Source organism: Melanerpes formicivorus, unplaced genomic scaffold (assembly GCF_026170545.1).
Source record: "Melanerpes formicivorus ecotype bairdi unplaced genomic scaffold, bMelFor1.0.p_v2 SCAF_129, whole genome shotgun sequence".
Taxonomy (NCBI): domain Eukaryota; kingdom Metazoa; phylum Chordata; class Aves; order Piciformes; family Picidae; genus Melanerpes; species Melanerpes formicivorus.
In genome coordinates this window covers 863,480-880,104 of record NW_027142481.1, presented here as the reverse complement: position 1 = coordinate 880,104, position 16,625 = coordinate 863,480, and the positions used below count along the sequence as shown (strand labels likewise).

General features: G+C 58.4%; 1 protein-coding gene across 14 annotated transcripts in view; it reads right to left on the bottom strand.

Annotated features, from left to right (window-relative positions):
• Positions 1 to 1,789: 1,789 nt before the first annotated feature.
• Positions 1,790 to 16,625, bottom strand: part of SEC31A (SEC31 homolog A, COPII coat complex component) — a 72,566-nt gene continuing 57,730 nt past the window's right edge. For 6 of the 14 annotated variants that reach the window (XM_068167995.1, XM_068167998.1, XM_068168005.1 and 3 more), the window contains 5 exons: positions 12,456 to 12,511; positions 8,333 to 8,605; positions 7,583 to 7,702; positions 3,854 to 3,925; positions 1,790 to 2,504 (listed from right to left, as the gene is read on the bottom strand). In XM_068167995.1, the coding sequence (XP_068024096.1) occupies positions 2,325 to 2,504; positions 3,854 to 3,925; positions 7,583 to 7,702; positions 8,333 to 8,605; positions 12,456 to 12,511 (701 nt within the window). In that variant the 3' untranslated portion in view covers positions 1,790 to 2,324. Of the gene's footprint in view, positions 2,505 to 3,853; positions 3,926 to 7,582; positions 7,703 to 8,332; positions 8,608 to 12,455; positions 12,512 to 14,112; positions 14,152 to 16,625 lie in introns of all 14 variants that reach the window. The other 8 variants (XM_068167993.1, XM_068167997.1, XM_068168000.1 and 5 more) reach the window with 3 other exon arrangements.

Genomic DNA, 16,625 nt, shown 5'->3' with positions numbered 1-16,625 from the left:
CCTGGCTTACAACACTTGGAAGCTTGGAGTCTCCACAACTCCTCTGGGGAACCTGCTCCAGAGCCCCACACCCCCCCAGGGAAGAATTTCCTCCTAATGTCTGATCTGAAGCCAGCTTCTTCCAGTTTGAAGCCATGACCCCTCACCTTGTCTCACCAGGCCTTTGGAACAAGTCTTCTCTGGCTTGCCTGTAGCTCCCTTCAAACCCTGGCAGGCTGCTCCAAGGTCTTGCAGCAGCCTTCTCAGCCCCAGGCTGAACAGTCCCACTGATAAGCTCTGTGACTGATAATGCTTCCCACAGGATGAGCTGCCAAGCCTGCAGCCCACAGGCACTGCTTATTTTTGGTGTTGCTCAGGCAAAGCTGCTCTATTTTTTTTTCCTCCACTCCTGGGGCTGTCTTGCAACTCCTTTCGTCCCTTGGCACCCTTGCTGTTCCTGGCACACCACTGCAGATGTGGACAACTCCAAGCCAGCTCCAGCTGTGCCCTAGGAAAACACACCTGGGAAACTCTCCCCCCTCCCCAAGCTGCTCACAGCCAGCAGGAGATGCCCACAGGAGCCAGCAGAGCAGCAGCTCCAGCTTCAGAGGGCTGCAAGAAGCCGCTGCCCACTGGATGGGTGGGCTAAACACTGCCTTAGTTCCACTCTTAGCTCTTAAAAATACACAGGGATGTGTCACAGGCTCATAAAATGGTCTGGTTTGAAGGGAACTTAAAACACCATCTAGTTCCCAGCCCCTGTGCTGGGCAGGGGCACCCTCCCCTAGAGCAGCTTGCTCAAGGGCCTTGAACACCTCCAGGGAGAGAGCATTCACAACCTCCCTGGGCCACCTGTGCCACAACCATTGCTAAACCTCTCCTTGAAATGGAAATCACAGAGCTGGCAGGGCTGGAAGGGAGCTCCAGGCTCAGCCAGCCCCAACCCCCTGCCATGCCCAGGGACACCTCACACCACAGCAGCTTGCTCACAGCCACCTCCAGCCTGGCTGCAAACACCTCCAGCCAGGAGGCTTCCACCACCTCCCTGGGCAGCCTGGGCCAGGCTCTCACCACCCTCCTGCCCAACAACTTCTTCCTCACAGCCAAGCTCCAGCTCCCCACTTCTACTTCTGCTCCAGCCCCCCCACTCCTAGCCCTCCTTCACCCCCTCCAAAGTCCCTCCCCAGCTTGCTTGCAGCCCCCTGCAGCTCCTGCAAGGCCACCAGAAGGTCTCCTGGGAGCCTTTTCCTCTCCAGCCTGCACAAGCCCAACTCTCTCAGGCTGTGCTCAGAGCAGAGCAGCTCCAGCCCTCTGCTCCTCCTCCTGGCCCTGCTCTGGACACCTTCCAGCCCCTCCAGAGCCTTCCTGGCACAGAGGCTCCAGAGCTGGCCCCAGAGCTGCAGCTGTGGGCTCAGCAGAGTGGAGCAGAGGGGCAGAATCCCCTCCCTGGCCCTGCTGGCCACACTTCTCTTGCTGCAGCCCAGGCTCTGCTTGGCTCTCTGGGCTGCAAGTGCTCCTTGCTGGCTCCTGTGGAGCTTCTCCTCCCCCAGCACCCCCAAGGCCTTTTCTCCAAGGCTGCTCTCCAGCCAGTCCCTGCCCAGCCTGGATCAGTGCTTGGGATTGCCCTGCCCCAGCTGCAGGACCTTGCAGCATTTGGCCTTGTTGAACCTCCTGAGGCTGTCGCGGGCCCAGCTCTGCAGCCTGTCAAGGTCAAGGGGCTGTTAAACAGAGGTTTGAGTGATGGTGCCCAGCACACCCCAAGAGCTGTCTGGGCTGAACCCCCTCCAAGGTGCACTTGAGAAGAGACAGGTTCTTATAAATTAACATTTATTGAAAATATCACATCAGCCTTTACTTTGCTCTTTGGGCCCAGTGCAAAAGGCAGCTACTGACCATGGAGAAGTGCCAAAGCAGCTCCAGAAAATGAAAGACCAACTACACTTGATAGTAGGGATCAGGCTCTTTAATCTGGTGGAGCAGGGAGAGTGGGGGGGTGGGGGGGTGAAGGGAACCACCTGGTTTGGGGCTCTGAGACACAGCCTCCGGCCTCGCCTTCACGCAGATCCGTCATTAAAAGCCACTGGGGAGCAGTAAGACATGCATCTAAAAACTGAGAGGAGGGGCAGCATCCATTAAACAGGCTACCTGGAGAGTTGGGGGGTGGGAGGAGGAGTAAAACAAGGGAAGCACCAGGGCTCCAGGGCCCTCCTAGAGGGGAGGGTGGAAGCGCCGCTCGCCTGCGCCGCGGGGAGCGGCTCCCGCTCCGGCCCCCCCCGCCCCTCGGCTGTGGGGATGAGCTTCTTTGGAAAAGCAACCCTCAAAGGCCTGGCCAGAGCAGGCTGCCCTCAGACCCCCAGCTTGTTGGCCTGGGTCAGGACAACCTTCAGGACAGGCATGAAAGCAGAGGTCTCGCTGAAGTTGCTGGTGCTGACGATGTGCGTGTGGATGTTCAGCCCCTCCTGGTAGTTGCGGCCCTCGATGCTCTTCACCATGCTGTGCAAGCCGCTGAGGATGGCTGGGGAGAGCTGCAAGGGAGCCAGGCAAGGCAGGTCAGCAGAAAGCAAGGCCTGCCTGCACACACCCTCCCTGCTAGCAGAGCTTCTCCAACCCCAATGGTTCTATCAATAACCAGATGTGGTGCTGCAGGACGTGGGCTGGGGGTCACAGAGGTGTTGGGTAGGAAGTTGTCATCACAGAGTCACAAAGGTTGGAAGAGACCTCAAAGATCATCAAGTCCAACCTGGCACCACAGACCTCATGACTAAACCATGGCACCAACTGCCACATCCAAGCCCCTCTTGAACACCTCCAGGGATGGGGACTCCACCACCTCCCTGGGCAGCACATTCCAATGGGCAATCACTCTCTCTGTGGAGAATTTCCTCCTAACATCCAGTCTAAACCTCCCCTGGCACAGCTTCAGACTGTGTCCTCTTGTTCTGGTGCTGGGGGCCTGGCAGAAGAGACCAACCCCCAGCTGGCTACAACCTCCCTGCAGGGAGTTGGAGAGAGCAATGAGGTCTCCCCTGAGCCTCCTCTTCTCCAGGCTAAGCAACCCCAGCTGAACTTGACTTACTAGTGCTTCTGGGGAAGTGCATGGACACACTCAGGAAACTGACTTGGGAAGCCCAGCCCAAGGGCCTGGAGCTGCTGGAGTGGGTCCAGAGATGATCAGAGAGCCTATGGGGACAGGCTTGGGAGGGCTGGGACTGTTCAGCCTGGAGAAGAGAAGGCTGCAGGGAGACCTCAGACCAGCCTTCCAGTACCTGAAGGGGCTCCAGGAGAGCTGGGGAGGGACTTTGGGCAAGGGCTGGGAGTGCCAGGCTGAGGAACAATGGCTTTGAGCTGGGAAAGGGGAGATGGAGACCCTTGTGAGGCTGTGCAGGTGCTTCTGCAGAGGGGTTGGGGACACCTCAGAGCTTCTCACAGGGCATACAGATACCAGTGCCTGGCTGGTTTATGAGCCATGGTAAATCCTAGAATGGTTTGAGTGGGAAGGGACCTTAAAGATCATCCAGTTCCAATCCCCTGCCATTGGCAGGGACACCTCCCACTAGAGCAGCTTGCTCAAGGCCCCATCCAACCTAAGCCTTGAGCACTTCAAGGCTTGGAGCTTCCAAATGGGAACAACCTATTCCAGTCTCTCCTCACCCTCACTCTCAACAATTCCTTCCTCATCTCCAGTCTGAATCTGCTCTATCCCAGCTCAAGGCCATTGTTTCTCATCCTGGCCCTCCAAGCCTTTGTCACAAGTCCCTCCCCAGCTCTCCTGTAGAAAGAGCAAGCACCTGCAGAGGAACCCACAGCACTGCTGAGGCTCTTGGCCACCCCTGCAACATGTGCTGGGGCTGGGGGGAGGCAAAGCAGGACTTACTGTCTGCTCCCTCAGCTTGTCATAGAGGAACTCCAGGCGCTTGTTGGCATCGTCAAGCTTCCTCTTGGTTTGCTGCAAGAGAAAGGAACTCATTAGCACAGGGCCACAGAGCCCTGGCAGCTGGAGGAGACCTTTAAGATCAGCCAGCCTGACCATCAACCCAACCCAAGTTACTCAGGGGAAAGGAAAACAAGATGCAGTCTCCTGAAGCAGTAAGCCAGGAGCTGGCTCCTCTGGGGTATCACAGTCTCACAGTATCACTTAGGTTGGAAAGGACTTCGAGGATCATTGAGTCCAACCTATCAACACAGACCCCATGCCTAGACCATGGCACCAAGTGCCACGTCCAGTCACCTCTTGAACACCTCCAGGGATGGGGACTCCACCACCTCCCTGGGCAGCACATTCCAATGATGAATGACTCTCTCGGTGAAGAACTCCCTTCTCACCTCCAGTCTAAACCTCCTCTGGCACAGCTTGAGACTGTGTCCTCTTGTTCTGGTGCTGGTTGCCTGGCAGAAGAGACCAACCCCTTCCTGGCTACAACCACCTTTCAGGTAGTTGTAGAGGGCAATGAGGTCTCCCCTGAGCCTCTTCTCCAGCCTAAACAACCCCAGCTCCCTCAGCCTCTCCTCACAGGGCTGTGCTCAAGGCCTCTCCCCAGCTTTGTTGCCCTTCTCTGGACACCTTCAAGTCTCTCAATGTCCTTCCTAAACTGAGGGCCCCAGAACTGGACACAGGACTCAAGCTGTGGCCTAAGCAGTGCTGAGCACAGGGCACAAGGACTTCCCTGCTCCTGCTGGCCACACTCTTCCTAATGCAGGCCAGGATACCATTGGCCCTCTTGGCCACCTGGGCACACTGCTGGCTCATGTTCAGGCAGCTGTCAATCAGCACCCCCAGGTCCCTCTCTGTTTGGCAGCTCTCAGCCACTCTGACCCCAGCCTGTAGCACTGCCTGGGGTTGCTGTGGCCAAAGTGCAGCCCCTGGCACTTGGACTTGTTGAATGCCATCCTGTTGGCCTCTGCCCATCTGTCCAGCCTGGCAAGGTCCCTCTGCAGAGCCCTTCTGCCCTCTAACTGACCAACATCTGCTCCTAACTTGCTGTCATCTGCAAACTTGCTGCTGACTGACTCCATCCCCTCCTCCAGATCATCAGTGAAGATGTTGAAGAGGCTGGGGCCCAGCACTGCTCCCTGGGGCACAGCACTGGTGCCTGGCTGCCAGCTGGCTGTGGCACCATTCACCACCACTCTCTGGGCTCAGCCTCCAGCCAGTTCCTAACCCAGCTCAGAGTGTAGTGGTCCAAGCCACGAGCTGACAGCTTGGCCAGCAGTTTGCTGTGGGGGATGGTGTCAAAGGCCTTGCTGCAGTCCAGGCAGACCACATCCACAGCCTGCCCCACATCCACCAGGCAGTCACCTGATCATAGAAGGAGATCAGGTTGCAGAGGCAGGAGCTGCCCTTCCTGAATCCCTGCTGGCTGGCCCTGAGCCCTTGGCCATCCTTCAGGTGCAGTTATTGCCGCCAGAGAGCTGGCTGCTCCCTGCGCTTGCTCCTCCTGTGGGTCTGCAGCTGGAATCACCCAGAGGAAGGTCTGTGCACCTTCAGGTGCCCCCAGGTGTGTGGAGGCTGGGGGACCTCCCAGAATGATAGAATGGTCCAGGCCAGGTGGGACTTCCAAAGCTCATCCAGTCCAACCCCCTCTGCAGTCAGCAGGGACATCCCCAACTGGATCAGGCCTCACTGAGCCTCACCTTGAATGTCCCCAGGGAAGGAGCCTCAACCACCTCCCTGGGCAACCTGCTCCAGTGTTCCACCACCCCCATAGTGAAGAACCTGCTCCTAATATCCAGTCTAAGTCTCCTCTTCTCTAATCTGAAGCCATTGCCCCTGGCCCTGTCCCTGCAGGCCTTTGCAAAGGGACCAAGGGCAACGGCTTCTATCCTTCAGGTACTGCCAGGCTGCTATGAGGTCTCCCTGGAGCCTTCTCTTCTCCAGGCTGAACACCCCCAGCTCCCTCAGCCTGGCCTCAGAGCAGAGCTGCTCCAACCCCCTGAGCATTTTCATTGTCTCCTCTGGACCCTCTCCATCAGGTCCATGTCCTTCCTGTATTGAGGGCTCCAGACCTGCACACAGTACTCCAGGTGAGGTCTCCCCAGGGCAGAGCAAAGTGGCCTAGGCCCATAGCCAGTTCATTCCTTTGCCTCCACCCAAACCAGCCTGCTTCTGTGCCCCAGAACAAGAAGAGAGCTGGAACTGAACACTTTCCAGTGTTCCCAGCTTGAGCAGAGCACTGGGGGGAGGCTTTCTTCCCAACAGGGGAGCTCATGCTCATCCCTGCTGAAGCTGACCACAGGAAGTGACATGAAGAGCTCAGAGTCTTCTTGCCATATGTCCACCTTCCACCTGCTGGAAGCTGTGCTCTTGGCCCCAGACTGTCCCAGCTGAGCACAAGGCTTTGTGGGACAGTGGGTGGGACATGGAATGGGACATGGAATGGTTTGGGCTGGAAGGGACCTTAAAGATGATCCAGTTGCAACCCCCTGCCATGGGCAGGGACACCTCCCACCAGCCCAGGCTGTTCAAGACCTTGAACACCTCCAGGGAGGAGGCAGCCACAGCCTCCCTGGGCAATCTGTGCCAGAGTCTCCCCAGCCTCACTCTCAGACTGGAAATGAGGAAGAAATTGTTGAATCTCCCCTCTCCCATCTCAAAGCCATTGTTCCTCATCCTGGCACTCCCAGCCCTTGCCCAAAGTCCCTCCCCAGCTCTCCTGGAGCCCTTCAGGCACTGGAAAGCTGCTCTGAGGTCTCCCTTGGAGCCTTATCTTCTCCAGGCTGACCAGCCCCAACTCTCCCACAGCCTGTGCCCCCAGGGGAGGTCCTGCAGCCCTCTGACCAAGCTGTCATTGTCCCTCACCCTGTCACTCCCAGCCCTTCTCAGAACTCCTGTGGTAGTTTCAGGCTGTGCCTTTAAATTGTTTCCCCCCACAGATCCTGAGCAGAGAAGCAGTTAAAATGTCAATAAACCACTGTTGGGTGGCAAAAGGAAAACAAAGATCAATCTAAACCACCCCCACTGGAGAGATCTACCACAAGATTGGTTGTACCCAAACAATTTCCTCCTCTCTTCCTGCCGCTTTGCTCTGGAGAGATCCTAACTTGCTTCTGCTTGACCTGGGCTGCGCTGTTTTGGTGTTAACTCCTCTGCTCCTTCCTCCCTTCTTTTGTCCAGGGGGGTCAGGGGTAGGCAGGGAAGGAGAAGCTGGCAGCTTCCCCTGCTCTTTGAGCTGGGTGGGCTCTTGTGCTGTTCATTAGTTGCAGACCCCTGTCAATACTGTAACTCCTGGACCTTTTGTCCCCATTCTTACACAGGCACAGCAGAATTCCAACAAGTTGTTCATTTACTAAGGCAGTTACCACTTTTCTAGCTCAGAAGCCAAGCTTCATTTGAGGTACTATGAAGGCCAGTGATGAGAGAAGGATCCTCAGCCCAGATGGGCTCAGCTTGCATCCCCTTGTAGACTGCAGTCCTGCCTGGAAACACAGCTCTCACTTGCTTCCAGCTGGGCTGGCAAAGGTGATGGTGGGGGGGGGAGGGGGAATTTCAACCCACCACACTTTGCTACACACTGCAAGCAGTAAGAAGAAGGAAGCTGCCTGAGGGAGGGGTTGTGGTGAGCTGTGCCTTCACCCCAAACACTCTGGGCACACCCCACAGACCTACCGGGTCGGAGGCAGACAGCAGGCACCTCTGGATGAGAGCCTCAAAGGTGGTCTTCAGAATAAGGTGCTCCTCAGGGATGGGCTTCTTGGTTATCTTCTCTGTTGGCAGGGCCTGCACATGCTGAGAAACAAGGGAGCAGGGTGAGGCTGTTCCAGGGAGTTCTGTATTCAGTTCGCCCCAGTGGCATTGCTGGGCAGCTGAGCACAACCCCAGCTCCTTCCCTCTGGGGAGGTGACACCATCAGCAGCTGCTCTCACTCCCTCTGGAGGGCTGGGAAGTTGCAGAAGGAAGCAGCTTGCTGCTCCAGGACGTTCATAGGCCCACAGGATGTCAGGAGTTGGAAGGGACCTCTGCAGATCATCCAGTCCAACCCTGCCCCTGCCAGAGCAGGGCCATAGAAGCCAGCACAGGTCACAGAGGAGCACATCCAGATGGGGCTTCAAAGTCTCCAGAGAGGGAGACCCCAGAAGCCCTCTGGGCAGCCTGTTCCAGAGCTCTGTGAGCCTCACAGGGAAGAAGTTCCTCCTCGTGGTGAGGTGGAGCCTCCTGGGCTGCAGTTTGTATCCAGACGAACTGCAAAGCAGCAGTGTCTGGGTGGAGAGGGCAGGAGCAGAGTGCCAGTGTGGTGCAGAGCTGGAGACCAAAGACTCTGCAGAGGCCTTTGGGAGCACAAGAGGGGCCCCCAGGCAAGGCTCCCCTGATGCACACACACACCCCACCCCCACCCCGTGCCCGCCGGGGCTGCCTTACCTGGATGGCATTGCCAATGGGGGCCCCGGGAGCCCCCTCCGTGCTGGGCTTGGAGGCAGCAGGCGGCAGGATGCAGGGCCCTGGGGGCTGGGGTGCAGGGGAGAAGCCCCCCTGGCCTGGGGGCCCTGGCAGCAGCTGCTGTGGGGGCTGGAAGCCAGGCGTGCCCAGGAGGGGGGCCGGAGCCGGGGGCTGCTGCAGCGGGCACTGGGCCTCTGCCAGCGGGTTCATGATGGGGGAGGTGATGGGCACCGGGGGCTGGAAGTTATCAGGGACCTGGGCAACAAAAGCAGACAGGGCATTGGTGCTGCTGTGGGCACAGCACAGCACCCAGCTCCTACAGACCACCCCTCTCCCCCCCAGCAGCCAGCAGCTCTGCTCTGCAGAGTCCCCAGGACACAGAAGTGCCAGGGGCAGGCAGCACAGGAGCACACCCTGGCCACACCAACCCTTCCCCTGGCTGCACTGCACAGGGGGAAGTGCCCTGGAGCCCCCACTCCTGTCTGGCCTGCCCCTGGCACAGCAGCCACCTCAGATCACAGCCACTCACCCTCACTGGAAAGAAGTTTCTCCTCATGTTGAGCTGAAACCTTCTCTGCTCCACTTTGTGGCCATTGCTCCTTGGCTTATCACTGCACACCACCCAACAGAGCTTGGCCTCCTCCCCTTGCCCCCCACCCCTCAGCTATTGATAGGCATTGATCAGATCCCTCTCAGCCTGCTCCTCTCCAGGCTAACCACCCCCAGGGCTCTCAGCCTCTCTCCACAGGGGAGATGCTCAAGTCCCCAACTCCTCCTCCGGGCTCTCCCCAGCAGCTCTCCCTTGGGCTCTCCCCAGCAGCTCTCCCTTGGGCTCTCCCCAGCAGCTCTCCCTTGGGCTCTCCCCAGCAGCTCTCCCTTGGGCTCTCCCCAGCAGCTCTCCCTTGGGCTCTCCCCAGCAGCTCTCCCTTGGGCTCTCCCCAGCAGCTCTCCCTTGGGCTCTCCCCAGCAGCTCTCCCTTGGGCTCTCCCCAGCAGCTCTCCCTTGGGCTCTCCCCAGCAGCTCTCCCTTGGGCTCTCCCCAGCAGCTCTCCCTTGGGCTCTCCCCAGCAGCTCTCCCTTGGGCTCTCCCCAGCAGCTCTCCCTTGGGCTCTCCCCAGCAGCTCTCCCTTGGGCTCTCCCCAGCAGCTCTCCCTTGGGCTCTCCCCAGCAGCTCTCCCTTGGGCTCTCCCCAGCAGCTCTCCCTTGGGCTCTCCCCAGCAGCTCTCCCTTGGGCTCTCCCCAGCAGCTCTCCCTTGGGCTCTCCCCAGCAGCTCTCTGTCTCTCTGCACCTGGGGAGCCCAGAGCTGGGCACAGGATTGCAGCTGTGGGCTCAGCAGGGCAGAGCAGAGGGGGAGCAGAACCTCCCCAGCCCTGCTGGCCACACTCTCCTTACTGCCCCCCAGGATCCCATTAGGCTCTCTTGGCCAGGAGGGCATTTTGCTGTCCCATGCAGAACTTGCTGCCCACCAGGTCTTTGTGGAGCTGCTCTCCAGCAGGACAGCCCCTACCCTGTCCTGGTGCCTGCTGTGATTCCTCCCCTAGGTGCAGGACCCTGCACTTGTCCTTACTGCACTGCATAGAGAGGAAGATTCCAGCCCCCTGGCTACCAAGTGGTGCCAGGCTTCAGCTGGAAAAAGCAAACCCAAGGCAGCAGCACAGGCAAGCTATAAAAGCAGTGAATCACAGCCAGACCCTTTGGAGGGCTGGGGGACAGCCTCCCTGAGCTGGAAAACCAGTGGCAAACGCTTGCTGGGGGCTTAGAAAGCTGCCAGATGGTTGTGGCTGCCAACAGCCCCTGCGGTGAGTCACCGACAACATCCTGAACCATCTCCCCCCCCGCGGTGGACATCGGGGAAACAAACACAGCAACATTTCTGACAGGGCTTTGTTCCACCCCCAGCAAGGGAAACACAACAAACACAGCTCAAAGGGAGGCAGCCCTCCAGCCCTGCCTGGGGCACACACACACACACAGCAGCTGTTTGGAGGAGGCTGCTGCTTGCTGTGCTCCCAGGGCCAGCAGTTAGGCTCAGACTGCTTCCCTCCTCTATCTCCTCCTCCTCCTTCAGAGCCTGAAGCTCCAGGAGGCAGCATGCCCAGGGAGGTGGTGGAAGCTCCATCCCTGGAGGTTTGGAAGGGGATGTGTGGCTGTGAGCAGCCTGATCTAGTGTGTGGTGGCCCTGCCCATGGTAGAGGGGTTGGAACTGATTGCCAGGGCTGGAAGGGATCCCAAGGATCATCCAGTTCTGATCCCCCCTGCCCTGGCCAGGGACACCTCACACTGAATCAGGTTGCTCACAGCCACATCCAAGCTGGCACTGAACACCTCCAGGGAGGGGGCATCCACAGCCTCCCTGGGCAACCTGTGCCAGTGTCTCACCACCCTCACTCTCAATTTCATCCTCATCTCCAGGTTCAATCTCCCCTCTCTGTTTCAGCACCAGCTCCAGGTATGGAGATTGTATCACAGAGTTGTCAGGGCTGGAAGGGAGCTCCAGGCTCAGCCAGCCCCAAGCCCCTGCCATGGGCAGGGACACCTCACACCACAGCAGCTTGCTCACAGCCACCTCCAGCCTGGCTGCAAACACCTCCAGCCAGGAGGCTTCCACCACCTCCCTGGGCAGCCTGGGCCAGGCTCTCACCACCCTCCTGCCCAACAACTTCTTCCTCACAGCCAATCTCCAGCTCCCCACTTCTACTTCTGCTCCAGCCCCCCCACTCCTAGCCCTCCCTCACACCCTCCAAAGTCCCTCCCCAGCTTGCTTGGAGCCCCCTGCAGATCCTGGAAGGCCACCAAAAGGTCTCCTGGGAGCCTTCTGGAACTACAGTTAGATAATGGTTGGACTCAGTGATCTTAAAGGTCTTTTAGAATAGAATAAACCAGGTTGGAAGAGACCTTCAAGGTCATCGAGTCCAACCTATCACCCAACACCACCTAATCAACTAACCCATGGCACCAAGCACCCTATCAAGTCTCCCCCTGAACACCTCCAGTGATGGGGACTCCACCACCTCCCTGGGCAGCTCATCCCAGTGGCCAAACCCTCTTGCTGGGAAGAATTTCTCCTCACCTCCAGCCTAAACCTCCCCTGGCACAGCTTGAGACTGTGTCCTCTTGTTCTGATGCTGGGGGCCTGGCAGAAGAGACCAACCCCCAGCTAGCTGCAACCTCCCTGCAGGGAGTTGGAGAGAGCAAGAAGGTCTCCCCTGAGCCTCCTCTTCTCCAGGCTAAGCAACCCCAGCTCCCTCAGCCTCTCCTCACAGGGCTGTGCCCCAGACCCCTCCCCAGCCTTGTGCCCCAGACCCCTCCCCAGCTTTGTTGCCCTTCTCTGGACACCTTCCAGCAGCTCAACCTCTTTCCTAACCTCAGCAGCCCAGAGCTGGACACAGGACTCAAGCTGTGGCCTCAGCAGTGCTGAGCACAGGGCACAAGGACTTCCCTGCTCCTGCTGGCCACACTCTGCCTGACCCAGGCCAGGATGCCCTTGGCCTTCTTGGCCCCCTGGGCACACTGCTGGCTCCTGTTCAGTTGCTGTCCCCCAGCACCCCCAGGTCCCTCTCTGCCTGGCTGCTCTCAGCCACCCTGTCCCCAGCCTGTGGCACTGCCTGGGGTTGCTGTGGCCAATGTGCAGCCCCTGGCACTTGGATGTGTTCAATCTCCTGCCCTTGGCCTCTGCCCATCTGCCCAGCCTGGCAAGGTCCCTCTGCAGAGCTCTGCTCCCCTCTCACAGCTCAGCTCCTGCCCCCAGCTTGCTGTCAGCTGCACATTCACTGCTGATGGACTCCATCCCCTCCTCCAGATCATCAATGAAGATATTGATCAGGCTGGGGCCCAGCACTGCTCCCTGGGGCACAGCACTGGTGCCTGGCTGCCAGCTGGCTGTGGCACCATTCACCACCACTCTCTGGGCTCAGCCTCCAGCCAGCTCCTCACCCAATGCAGTGTGCTCCTGTCCAAGCCATGGGCTTGGAGCTGCAGCTTTTGTTTGCTGCTGACTCTTTTTTCCCTCCCTTTCCCTGCCAATTGGCTTCCCAGGAGCAACTTCAGCTGCTGCTTATCAAGGGCCCAGCACACCCCTGTGTCAAGGTAGGATTTTCTAGGGTACCTTCTTCTTGGCAGCTCTGTTCAGGGCAGGAGGGTCATTCCATCCATTCTGAGGTCCTGGACAGGGAGAAAAGAGAAACTCTGAGTACCTCAGAGGAGGGCAGTGATGCCTTCTGGAGCTCAGCAGGGCCAGCTCCCCACCATGGCTCCACTGGCAGAGGCTTCTGCCCTTCACTGGGAGGCAGAAGAGCTGCTGTGCCAACCAGAGCCTCCCAACACCCCACCAGAGCCATCAAACCCTTTGGGCTCTGCACCCACTGCTCAGGTTTGGCAGCTGGACCAATCTGCTCTTGGCTTTGAGAGAAGCTGATTAGTTGGGGGTAGGTTTAATCATTATAATTAACTGTGTTTTTAACTCTTGCAGGACAAATCTCTTTGAGCAGACATGCTTGGAAGGAGCAGAGATTGCCAACCATGCCCCAAGCAGCTCTGCCCCACAGCCTGGGTGCCTGAGGACAGCTTCAGCTAGCACGGAATTGGTACCACAGAGGCAATCAGAACTGGTTTGGATCCCCTTTTTGTTTGCTTGCTTGCCCTGATCAATGTTAACCTTCTAATACACATCAATCCAGCAGCACAGGTGTCAGAAACCACAGGCAAAGGAGGACATCATGAAGCTGCCTCCACTTCCCATGAGCTGCTTGCTGTGGCAGACACAGGCCAGCTCAGGCACAGCCAAGTGACTACATGACAGTCAAGGCAGAAGGAAAAAGAGGCCTCAGGGGCAACAAGAGGCCTTCAGTATTTCAGGGCAGCTTCACCCAGCCATCCCTGGTGAGACAGCAGGGTCATGAGTGCAGGTTTGCCCTGCCAGCCAACGTGCTTCTGGCTGCCTGCTGTCCCACAAACAGAGCAGAGCTGCTGGAGCAAGGTGGCAAACCTGTAGCTTGGCACACCCAGGGCAGTTCCTTGGAGAGCAGAAGCAGCACAGAGGATGTCTGAGCCAACTGGCTCACTCTGGGCTGCTCTGTGTGCATGATTGCTACACCCAAGCCCACAATTAGTGCCTCAGCCCTGCTGCCCCCCATGCCACCAGAGAGCCTGTGATTGTCCCCAGCATCACCACAGCCTTGCAGAGCAACCAGGATGTACTGCACAAAGCCACAAATCCCCCCCCAGAACCCAGGAGGCTTTCCCCCCCCCAGCTTTTTATCTTCCCACCTAGCAGATGACTTCACCTCAGGCAGCAGAGCCTCACCAGCACTGCAGGATGTGCTCCATCTGCCTCTGAGCTTTTGTTGGAGCAAGTTCCACACCCAGGGCAGGTCAAAAAGGGGCTAAGTGAAAACACTGCTCAAAAGCCTTTCCACACCTGCAGTGCTACCTCCTGGCAGCCACAGGCCCCTGGGGGAGCTCCTCTGCTCCCTCCCTAGCCACAGAAATCCCAGGTGGGATCCCTGGGGGCAGTGGCAAGGCCTGAAGGCAATCTCCCAGCTGCTCATTGCCTGCCTGCAGTCATTTGCTCTGCCCCTCAGCCCCCAGCATTTGATTCTGTGGTTCAGAAGTGCAGATGCCTGGTTGCTGGCTTTTAAGGAAGGAATTAACCAACACTGGACTTGACTCAAGCTGGATTGGCAAGCAGGCATGGCACTGGATGCCCACTGCTGGGGGTCTGGCTTGATTGGTGTGGCTGTGATTAGGGTCAGCTCAGGTGGTACCTGTGAGGAGAGAGGCCTGGTCTGGAGCTGGGAAGTGATCTGCAGATAAAATGCAAAGAGAGCTGAGAAAAAAAAACCTGAGCAAGCCCAGCACTGTCCTTGGGAAAGGAGGAGAAGAACTGGTCTGGAATTCCTGACTGGCAAGGGAGCTTCCATCAAGCAGGAGGAGTCAGAGGAACAGCCTCTGAGGTTCCTGGGGGAGCTCCTACCAAGGTGTCCTCCTCTGACCACTGCAGCTGCTCTGGTGGTCCAGGCCAGGCAGCATGGGCACACATCTCTGCCCTTCCAAAGCAAGGGCTCCCAGGAGAGAATCAATAAGGTTGGAAAAGACCTCAGGGATCATCCAGTCCAACCTGGCACCCAGCACCTCCTGGCAACTAAACACCAAGGCTCCAAGTGCCACATCCAAGCTCCTCCTGAACACCTCCAGGGATGGGGACTCCACCACCTCCCTGGGCAGCTCATCCCAGTGGCCAATCTCTCTTGCTGGGAAGAACTTTCTCCTCCCCTCCAGCCTCAACCTCCCCTGGCACAGCTTCAGACTGTGTCCTCTTGTTCTGCTGCTGGGGGCCTGGGAGAAGAGCCCAACCCCCAGCTGGCTACAACCTCCCTGCAGGGAGTTGGAGAGAGCAAGAAGGTCTCCCCTGAGCCTCCTCTTCTCCAGGCTAAGCAACCCCAGCTCCCTCAGCCTCTCCTCACAGGGCTGTGCCCCAGACCCCTCCCCAGCCTTGTGCCCCAGACCCCTCCCCAGCTTTGTTGCCCTTCTCTGGACACCTTCCAGCAGCTCAACCTCTTTCCTAACCTCAGGAGCCCAGAGCTGGACACAGGACTCAAGCTGTGGCCTCAGCAGTGCTGAGCACAGGGCACAAGGACTTCCCTGCTCCTGCTGGCCACACTCTGCCTGACCCAGGCCAGGATGCCCTTGGCCTTCTTGGCTGATGTTAGGGTTCTTTCCTTCTTGTTTATATGGAGTTCTCTGGGACTCATCTAAGAGCTGGAGGAGGACAGAGTGTGCTCTTCAGACAGCTCCTAGCTTTTCCCCATAGCTCTCCAGCTGCAGGCAGGAGCTGTGTGCCAGCAGCCCACCCACATGAGCCACCTGGCCTCAGCCCCTCACTGTGCCCTGGGGTCCACCTCCTGCCCAAGTCTGGGTTCCTGCAGGTCTGACATTCTGTGTTGGCTGCTGAGGGAAACACAAGCAGCACTGAGAACTTCTCAAAGCTTTATACAAAGCCTGGCATGGACAACTTCTAATTCTGGAAGGAAATTTGGCCATGTGGACAATGACAGAACTGTAGGGGGTGGAAGGGACCTCTGGAGATCAAGTCCAAACCCCCCTGCCAGAGCAGGGGCACCTAAAGCAGGTCACACAGGAACACATCCAGGTGAGCCTTGAAAGTCTCCAGAGGAGACTCCAGCACCTCTCTGGGCAGCCTGCCCCAGGGCTCTGCCACCCTCACATTCAAGAAGTTCCTCCTCATGCTTAGATGGAACTTCCTGTGGTCAGGTTTGTGCCCATTGCCCCTTGTCCTGGCACTGGGGAGCACAGGGAAGAGTCTGGCCCCATCCTCCTGACAGCCACCCTGAGCTATTTGTAAGCATTGATCAGCTGCCCCTCAGCCTCCTCTCCTCCAGCCTGACCAGCCCCAGGGCTCTCAGCCTCTCCTCACAGGAGAGATGTTCCAGGCCCCTCAGCACCTCCCTGGCCCTCTGCTGGACTCTCTCCAGCAGCTCTCTGTGCTTCCTGAGCTGAGGAGCCCAGAACTGGACACCATACTCCAGGTGAGCCCTCACCAGGGCAGAGTAGAGGGGAAGGTGAACCTTCCTCTGCCTGCTGGCCACACTCTTCTTGATGCCCCCCAGGAAGCCCTTGGCCTTCTTGGCCACAAGGCCACACTGCTGGCTCATGGGCATCCTGCTGTCCCCCAGCACTCCCAGCTCCCTTGGCAGAGCTGCTCTCCAGCAAGGACAATGACTGCTCCCATTCCCTTGCCATGGAAGTGACACAGGGAAGATGAATTGGTCATTGATGTCTCTCATTCCTACAGCCCAGAGCTTCACCTGCTCTGAGCAAGCCACCCTGACTGGGTCCTTTTACTGCTAACAGTAAGCTTGGATTCACAGAGCTGGCAGGGCTGGAAGGGAGCTCAAGGCTCAGCCAGCCCCAACCCCCTGCCATGGGCAGGGACACCTCACTCCACAGCAGCTTGCTCACAGCCACCTCCAGCCTGGCTGCAAACACCTCCAGCCAGGAGGCTTCCACCACCTCCCTGGGCAGCCTGGGCCAGGCTCTCACCACCCTCCTGCCCAACAACTTCTTCCTCACAGCCAAGCTCCAGCTCCCCACTTCTACTTCTGCTCCAGCCCCCCCACTCCTAGCCCTCCCTCACCCCCTCCAAAGTCCCTCCCCAGCTTGCTTGCAGCCCCCTGCAGCTCCTGCAAGGCCACCAGGTCTCCTGGGAGCCTTCTCCTCTCCAGCCTGCACAAGCCCAACTCTCTCAGGCTGTGCTCAG